The 8,807-nt window shown below is 42.0% G+C and overlaps 1 protein-coding gene across 1 annotated transcript; it reads left to right on the plus strand.

Moving 5' to 3' along the window:
* The first annotated feature begins 1,843 nt into the window (after nt 1-1,843).
* LOC128382396 (uncharacterized) lies at nt 1,844-5,210 on the plus strand. The gene is made up of 3 exons (XM_053342384.1): nt 1,844-2,540; nt 3,377-3,729; nt 5,154-5,210. Exons 1-3 carry the CDS (start codon nt 1,844-1,846, stop codon nt 5,208-5,210), a joined length of 1,107 nt encoding a protein of 368 aa, XP_053198359.1.
* Nucleotides 5,211-8,807: the final 3,597 nt, after the last annotated feature.

Consider the following 8,807-nt stretch of genomic DNA (forward strand, 5'->3'; position numbering starts at 1 on the left):
TATTTATTTCTGATAGAAAAATTAATTACAAGACTGAGGCTGAAACCAAATTCAAAAGTCAAAGTTACTTTTATTCTTGCAAGAAGGAGCAAATCAACAATACACAGCTACCAACCGTGGACCGAGTATGCTCAAAGAGGCAGTCTCTTGAGCTGAGTCTTTATACCTAACAAGTAACAAATCATCTTCTATCAACAGTGTTATCAGAGTGCCAGGTGCTGGGTTGTTTTCCCTCTGGAGCCATCCTGTGCTGTCTCCGTTGTCGAGTCTCTCTTCTTCTCCCACCACTTGCGACCTTCAGCATTAGTCAAAATATCTCATAACATAGGATGGAAATTTACTGCAACAAAGAGCAAGTGTTAAACCCTTGGCCTTCTAGCACTGTGGCCTCTTACAATCAAAAGCACAATAAATCTACTTCAAACAAGTGTGGAATGCAAAGTCTGACGCATACACTTTTAATCATTACTACAGTCATATAAAAGTCACGCTAACCATTCTAACACATACTAATATCATGTATAAGAATACAATCACCAGTAAACTGAATATAATGTTGCAAACTGATTATGCAGATGTCAAAATGAATATAAGACATTGGTGTTACTGGTTATAGGAACACAAAAGGAATATAAGAGATTTGTATTTTCCCATCATTCCCTCCTGTTTATACAAGTTTCCACTGTATAAATCCTCCTGGAAAATATAAAGCACACATGGTTATTTGCAAAATGAATATAGTCACAAATAACAGTAAAAGGCATGAAATAAAATGTATTTACACCCTCTTATTCAACTGCTCATTTAGGCTATGTTTTAGTAAACATTTGTCATCACCAATACCACTTCTCTCGATTTTCAGTATGTGAGTCATTATGCCATCAAGTCAGTTTTCAGTAAAGAGGTCAACGTCAGTCTCAGTGAAGTAGATGTCAGCATAGCAGGGTGAGGCATGGCGACCAGGTTTGAGCAATTCCCAAACGTCATCCTCATCAGGAGCTGGTCGTGCGGTCTGCAGCATGTGCCCCCCCCACCAGAGTATCTACTGTCTTGGATATCAGAACTTTCAGACAAGGCAACACACAACATGCAAAGACAATAAATGTCATCAGAAACACTAAGACAGGTGTTACCAACTTCAGAAGTGTCGCTTTCCACCCTCCTGTTGTCAGTCATGTCCACAAATTGAATCCTCTAGCCTCCTCCACGTCAAGGGCTTTCTCACTGGCCAAAAGATCATTCAGATGTGAAACAACATGTGTCATATTATCAGAATAGTCAGGGACATACGTACAACACTCAGCTCCGATCACATGACATACACCACCATTTGCTGCCAACGTCAAGTCAAAAGCCATTCTGTTCTGTACAGCAACATTTCTGAGCGCCTTCATTTCAGCTGCCATGGCACTAAAACCTTCCACCGGCTGTCAAGTCTTCTACTTCTACAGCAATCTCATCAAGACGGTGTGCATTATTTACAGTTCCGTACCACGGCAGAATTCCTGACAAAAATTTCACTCCGCCGGAAATGCGCACGGCTTGAGTGTCTGTCTCCCTGCGCTGTCTAGACTTGTAGAAGTGGCTATAGTGTGTGTGATGATAGGTAAGAGTGCTGCGGACAGTCATGTGTGGGAATTAGGGATGTAAACGGTTAATCGACTATCGATTAATTGTCGATAAGAATTTACTCGATTAAATTAAATTAATTGTCGACTAATTGAACATTGCAATCTAAGACCGTTTCCCACAGGACGTACTTGAACGTAACCTGAGATTCTCGCGGGCTGCGAGAGCTAGACCTGACACAAACTTGAGGCAGCAAAAAAAAACAAAAGCAAACATGAGGCGGTCAAAACGGAGTGGAGTGTGGGAGCATTTTAGACTAATTAACGATGAAAAAGACGCACAATGCAAACTCTGCGGTGCTACATTTAAATTCAACAGCTCTACGAGTTCGCTAAGATACCACCTGAACAACTTGCATGTAGCCATTTCGTCGCCTTCACAACCAACAATCGCTGCTGTGGTGGGAAGGCGAGTATGCGACCACAGGAAAGCTGAGGGCATTACTCAGAGAATTTGCGGGATGATTGAAAGAGATATGATGCCAATTAGCACCACTGAGGGCGAGGGATTTCGGGAGTTAATACAATTCATGGAGCCAGGATATAATATCCCTTCGCGAGCGACTATAACTTCCCACTTGGAAGCACGCTACAAAAATAAGAAGGCTAAGCTAAAAACACTGTTATCCGCGGCTAATGTGGCTCTGACGACGGATTGTTGGACAGCACTGACTACAGAAAGCTACATCACGATCACTTGCCACTACATTGAAAACGACTGGCAGGTAAAGTCGGCAGTCCTTCTCACGGAGAGCTTATCAGAGAGACATACAGCTGATAATTTAGCTGACAAACTGAACCAGGCTGTGGAGTCATGGGGACTCACCGGGCGTGTAATAGCCTGTGTACACGACAACGCTCGGAACATTGTCTCAGCAAACAACCCTGCACGAGTCAGTTGGAAATCAGTTTGTTGCTTTGCTCATACTTTAAATCTGGCCGTCAATGACGGATTTGCTGCTGCTGGTGTCAACCGAGTGATTGCAGCTGCTGGCAGGTTGGTCAAGCACTTCAATCACAGCACACCAGCAACGAAAGCGCTAGAAGCAAAACAAAAACAAATGCAGCTACCAGCTCATCGGCTCATTCAGTCCTGTAAAACCAGGTGGAACTCTGTACATGCAATGTTTGGCAGACTCGTAGAACAGCGATGGGCCGTGTGTGCTGTACTATCAGACCGCTCAGAGACCAAACTTACAGATGCGAGGACGCTTGAGTTGAGAGACGACTTCTGGCAGCTTATGGAGGACATCGCGCCAGCACTGGAGGCTCTCCAATGTGCAACTACTGTAATGTCAGCAGAGACTGAGGTATCCATATCCAACACGTACCCCATCACATTTAGTCTGCTCAACACGCATCTCAAGATGGCAAATGGAGACAGCAGCAGAGTGGCGGAATTCAAATCTAAAGTGCGTACTTCGTTGGGTGAACGGATGAAGGTAAGCTATGGTCATTAATTAATTAAACTCTTCGATCAAATTTGAGGTATATATATATATTTAACAGATTATGGAGTGAATAACTTATCACCGACACATTGTCACAGTGTAAACTGCGTTTTTATGCAGTTGTACCCTTGTCATGTCAAACCTTATTAAATAAAACTCTGATGCTAGCTTTCTCCTTTATTTAATTTTAACAGGTTGAGTCTGAAGACCTCACATCAATAACACCAATGATAGCAACGATGCTGGACCCTCGACATAAGCACCTGGGATTTCTAAGCCCAGCAAGCAGGATCTCAGCTCATTCCAAACTGCTTGAACTGGCTATGGCAGAACATGTGGACTCCACATCAACAAATGAAGCCACCACTGGAGATGATGTGCCAGTCCAGGGAGCTGCACTTCAGAGACACACTTCTGCTATGACTCTTCTACTGGGTGAAAACTATACCACCAGCAGCAATGATGACATAGAAAAGGAAGTGGACATGTTTCTGAAGGATGCCTCACCACTCCTTGATTCCAGTCCCACAGAATGGTGGAAAGTCAATGAAGGGAGATTTCCAAGGCTGGCAAATGTGGCACGACGATATCTGTGCATACCGGGCACGTCTGTCCCATTTGAACGTGTATTCTCAGCAGCTGGCCTCACTGTAAACAGGCTGCGCACACGACTTACTCCTGATCACGTTAATATGCTTATTTTCTTGAACAAAAATAGAGGGGTCTAGGTCAGGAGCCTATTCAAAACACATTGAGACAGGAATGTTTTTGTTTCAGGAGAGGTAGCCTATATCTTCATTTGACTGTTCTAAGGGACGCCCTCTAATGTTACTGTCACCTTCCTCAGGGATGATTTAAATTGTGTTCAGAATATATTTGAAGTTAGGACTAGTAATCTTACTGTTACCTTTCTCAGACCAAGGGGGATTATAAATGCTGCTGCTAATTTTTCAAGTTTTTCATATGTACTTTACCATTTTATTATATGTAGGCTTAATATTGTGTAGGCTAAGCCTACCCGTATTGTTTAGATTTTTATTTAAAATGTATTTTATTTTGCTTAATATTTCACATGCAACAGGTGAGCCAGTGCACAATTATTTTTTATGTATTTTAATTTTCTGTGCATAATTTATTTTGTTAAACTACATGAATGCCATTATCTGCACAGTATCCCAACTGGTACAATAAAACATCAATTGTGCAATATAACATGCATTTTTATTCAGTAAATAAGCAATATTTTGCTTTTTATGTTAAAGACACTATTGATACCGTGAGAAATTTACATTCTCAGGAAAAAAGCCGCTTATCAGTTAATCGTTAATCGATCGATAAGGTCAATCAACTAATGATTAATGAATTAATCGATAATTTGCATCCCTAGTGGGAATAGTTTAGCTAGGAAACATGTTCCACACCACTGGGGTCTTAGTGCTTGATACACATGTTTCCCACACACCCATACATGTTCAGTGAGGCTACCAAAACCACTATCATCAGGCATAATAGCTGTAAAACTACTGCTACCATTATCTCCAGGTGAGAAGAGCTCCTGAGTCAGATTTAGTTTCTCGAGGAGAGGCCTGCTCATCAAACACGGAGAGGTGGAGCCATTCCTCCTCCCGCAAGTGGCTTGCACAGTCACATTACAGTGGGCCCGTCCCAGATAGTAAGTGGATTTCCTGCATCGTCTCTGAAAACACACACCTCCTGCTGGAAGCCAAGTGGGGTTAACTTCAAACAAGGGGCTAAATACCATAGGATCCCACCCAGACATATTCATCCCCCTTATCTCCCTCCCACTGCAGTCAGACACAGAGGCATTCAAAAGTTTCAGAGGTTGTGCAAGATTACATACTTTCATGTGTGTCATATTCTTAGACTTGTTAGTGTCTGTCACATCTGTGGTATTAGTGAAAGCAAATGCCATCAGTACACCCATCACTTCAGATAGAGGCCGGGGAATCACAGGCACTGTATACCCAGCTGAATGTGGCCACAGCGCACACACATAGCAGCTGTCATTGACCCCCACCCTCCTTGTGAAGAGATGTATTGTCTTGTACCACAGATTATCCTCTCCGGCTACATCGTCATCCTGTGTGAGAGCCCTAGTCGGTCGTCTTAGTCCAGTAATGTTAGTCTGGTTTTCCCCCTTCATCCCATGGTAAGATTCGTATAAAGCAGTCAAGCTCGACACGGTCATCACAACTATAAGGCTTAAAGTCAGGAAAACACAAGTAGTTCCTTTCAGCCCGCACAGCCCTGGGAATCTGAAAGGGTGCCAAGGTCTGTGCTGTCTAGTCTGCATGGTGTTGGTGATGCAAAGTTACCTTAAGGTTGCCAATCAGAAATTCAGCAGTTGGGTTTCCCCAAGAACCCTCCTTCCCGTTCCCCTTCTACTCCCCAGGACACTTTTTGGAAAACAGCCTGATTCTTCACCGGTTTGAGAGGAACTTGCCTAGAGCAACAGTCCCCCTTTGCAGCCGGTCTTTGAGGTCCGCTGAGGAAACAGGGAAAACAGGTTAGACAGGTAATCAAGGCAAACTCTAGTCTGACAGTTCTTTCACCTTTTTACAATGTGATAAGTGTATCCAGGAAGTTCTCTCAGCTATTCTTATCGCTGTCGGTGTTGAGAGGAGCACTTGGTATGGTCCCTCCCACCTTGGAGAGTGCCAGTACTTCCTCTTTATGACCTTTATGAAAGTCCAGTCACCAGGTTTCAGAAGTGGATCCTGGTCAGCTGTTTCCTGTGAAGGAGAGATGATGGAGGACGTAATAGCTTGTCTCTTTAACATTTTTGCCATATAGTCAGCTAATGTTGCCTCCATTTCACTGTCATCTCGAATAAATGGTTTTAATTCTGGCAATGTGTAAGGTCTTCCATAAAATATCTCAAATGGTGAAATCCCTCTCACCCCTGGAAGAATGTGCATGTTTAACATAACCAACGGAAGACAGTACATCCAGTTCTTCCCTGTCTCTGTCATTGTTTTCTTTAATTTTGATTTAAAAGTACCATTAGTTCTTTCCACTAGCCCTGCTGACTGTGGATGATATGCACAATGATTTTTTACACTTATGCCAAACACCAATGCAAGATGATGTATCACTTGGTTTACAAAATGTTTTCCATTATCACTATACATGATTTCTGGTATTCCAAACCTAGGGATAAGATCCCTTGTTAACGCTTTTGCTACTGTTAATGCATCCTGATGTTTTGTTGGGAATACTTCAATCCATTTTGAAAACATATCAATTATCACCAAACAGTATTTCTTTCCCTCACATGGTGTCAGTTCAATGAAATCCATACATATCTTTTGGAAAGGATATTGTGCTTCAGGTATTTTCCCTTGTGGATTATTTTTAGCACAAATAGTGCACGCTGCACTATTTTTTTTAGAGTAATTTGTAAAACCATATGTGGTAAATGCCATATTAACTATAGAAATGTCATCTACAATCTGACCACCCTGCGGTGGAGTAAATTTAGAAATATTGCTTTGCATGGCCTACTTTAATGGATATAGTCTCTGATAAGGTCTATACGAGCTTTTAGGTATTATTGATATAGGCAGTGTGTCTTTCATTAATCCTACATCAGCTGGGCCCGCAGACCATAATGTTACTGGTATTTATTTAAGCTCCCCCTCCTCTTTTGGAGTCAGGTTGAGCATAACTCAGTACTGTTTTGGCTTTTCAATCATGTGTACAGCTTTTACTGCCTGTGTACACCAGTTCAATATTTTTTTTACAATAAGTTTGTAATCCTGGCGAATAATATACATCGGGATCACTACTTACTGGTACCCACTGTATGTTTGACATTTTCAACTTTTGTTACAAACATTCACACATCCCCCCATCTGGCCTGCTCTGGCTTTGCTAAGGAAACATGAGGTGTTCTGCAGCCCTGATACAGCTTTCTGTCTTCCTCAAGGAGAGAACACACAACTCCCATGAATCCTGTTGTGTCCCAATATAGATTAGTGAGCTTTAGCTTGCTGTTTAGCTTTTGAAAAAGAATTTTTCAAAGTCTTCATCTGGCCCTGGTTATCTTTTGTTTTGTTCTATGCTCTTGGAGAAATTTTGTCTACAGCATATATATATATATATATATATACACAAATACACAGTATATATATATATATATATATATATATATATATATATATATATATATTTTTTTTCTCAACTCACTGGTAACAGAACTGGGCCCAGTCGTCACCAGGTCCAGACTGTACCAATAGGTTGATTCTAGTTGTCCTTTTAACACATTTAACCCAGTCTCTCCCACCCTTACCCCCACAGATACAGGTTCAGTGTGAATGACTCCTCTTGGTCAGTTATTTCGTGCAAAACATTGCCCAGTGAGACAAGCTTCTAGGCTGAGCTAACCTCAGTCCGGTCTCACTCTCGGGGTCCTATCCCAGGCTTTACACGAAAACTTTTTAGACACACTTTCCCCTTGGTGTTTGTATCACCCCTATCCCTAGCTCAATCATTACATCTCTCCCTAACAGATTCACAGGGCAGAGGGTTGATATTGCTATGGATAGAGTACCCTTCTTTTTAGTTTTGAGATCTTCAATAAGAGTGGGAATTGTTAACGCTTCCGAACACAAATGTCCAGTTGCTGATTTGACAAAGATTACTTCTTTTTTTTCTTTTAAAAATTGAGGCAATTTTTAAACCTTGTAAAGAGATGATCACTGTTCTACAAGCGCCTGAGTCACATAAGAACTTTATTTATTTATTTTATTATTTGATTATTTATTATTATTTTACCTCTTTTACCTCTTTATAAAGAGAGTTTCTACTGTTTCTAAATTTAGAATATCTTCTATCTCCTCAACTGCGTGTGTGTGTGTGTGTGTATGTGTGTGTGTGGGTGTGGGTGTGCCTGCATGACCTGATTTCTTTGCAGTCACTGAGTTGGTCAGTCATGCCCACTCGTCGGATCCTCCTCCTCCCCCTTCCAAGTGGCATTCTTTGGCCAATTTTTTTGCAAATGAAACAGGCTCCATCCTTTCCTCCTCTGCCTCCTTTCCTGCCTCTCCTCCGTTTCCCTCTGCCCCTCCTTCCTCGCCCTCCGTGGCCGCCCCTCCCTGCCGAGTTGCCTCGGTGGTGTTTCAGAGAGAGAAAGGAAAAAAGATCAGTCATATTTGATTTACTTTTCTTTTCCTTATTCACACGTTTTGTCTCTGCTTTATCTTTCAAAACCTTTTCAGCGTGTACAACATAATCTTTAATACTCTTCACAGAGCTTGTCTGCCACCCCACCAGGTGTTGTTTTACAAACCCAGAAATGGCAGGTTGCAGTCCCTGTAAGAAGACAGTTTTTAGTAATTGATTGTAAGCAGAGCCGACTTCATTAATATTAGTTATTGTAAGACCACTGTTTGCATCTAGCACTACTTTCAGTCGTGCAAAGTAGGACATGACTTCCTCATTTTCACTTTGCCTACAGTTGTATATTTTTATCCAATCTACTCTCGGATTTGGCATTTCACTCATAGGATAAGTATCATTAAATATCTTACCCGGTCTTGTAGCATGGGCCTGCGGCTGGGCCTCCTGCTGGCTGTTTTTTCTTGCTCTGGGGATTTGGTCGGAGGGGTACAGATGAAGCCATTTCAAAGTTCCCGTGTTTCCTTGATGGCTCCTTGACTGGTCCTTGACCGGTCCTTGGCTGGCCGATAATGGAAGCAGGGGGGAA

Source organism: Scomber japonicus, chromosome 21 (genome assembly GCF_027409825.1).
Source record: "Scomber japonicus isolate fScoJap1 chromosome 21, fScoJap1.pri, whole genome shotgun sequence".
Taxonomy (NCBI): domain Eukaryota; kingdom Metazoa; phylum Chordata; class Actinopteri; order Scombriformes; family Scombridae; genus Scomber; species Scomber japonicus.

What these genes read in the sequence shown, in the direction of transcription:
- LOC128382396 (XM_053342384.1), top strand. Translation starts at nt 1,844, where the DNA reads ATGAGGCGGTCAAAACGGAGTGGAGTGTGGGAGCATTTTAGACTAATT. An exon ending in AGTCAGTTGGAAATCAGTTT is followed by an intron (nt 2,541 to 3,376) that starts GTTGCTTTGCTC and finishes GCAGGATCTCAG; the next exon opens with CTCATTCCAAACTGCTTGAA. An exon ending in TCTCAGCAGCTGGCCTCACT is followed by an intron (nt 3,730 to 5,153) that starts GTAAACAGGCTG and finishes CTTGTACCACAG; the next exon opens with ATTATCCTCTCCGGCTACAT.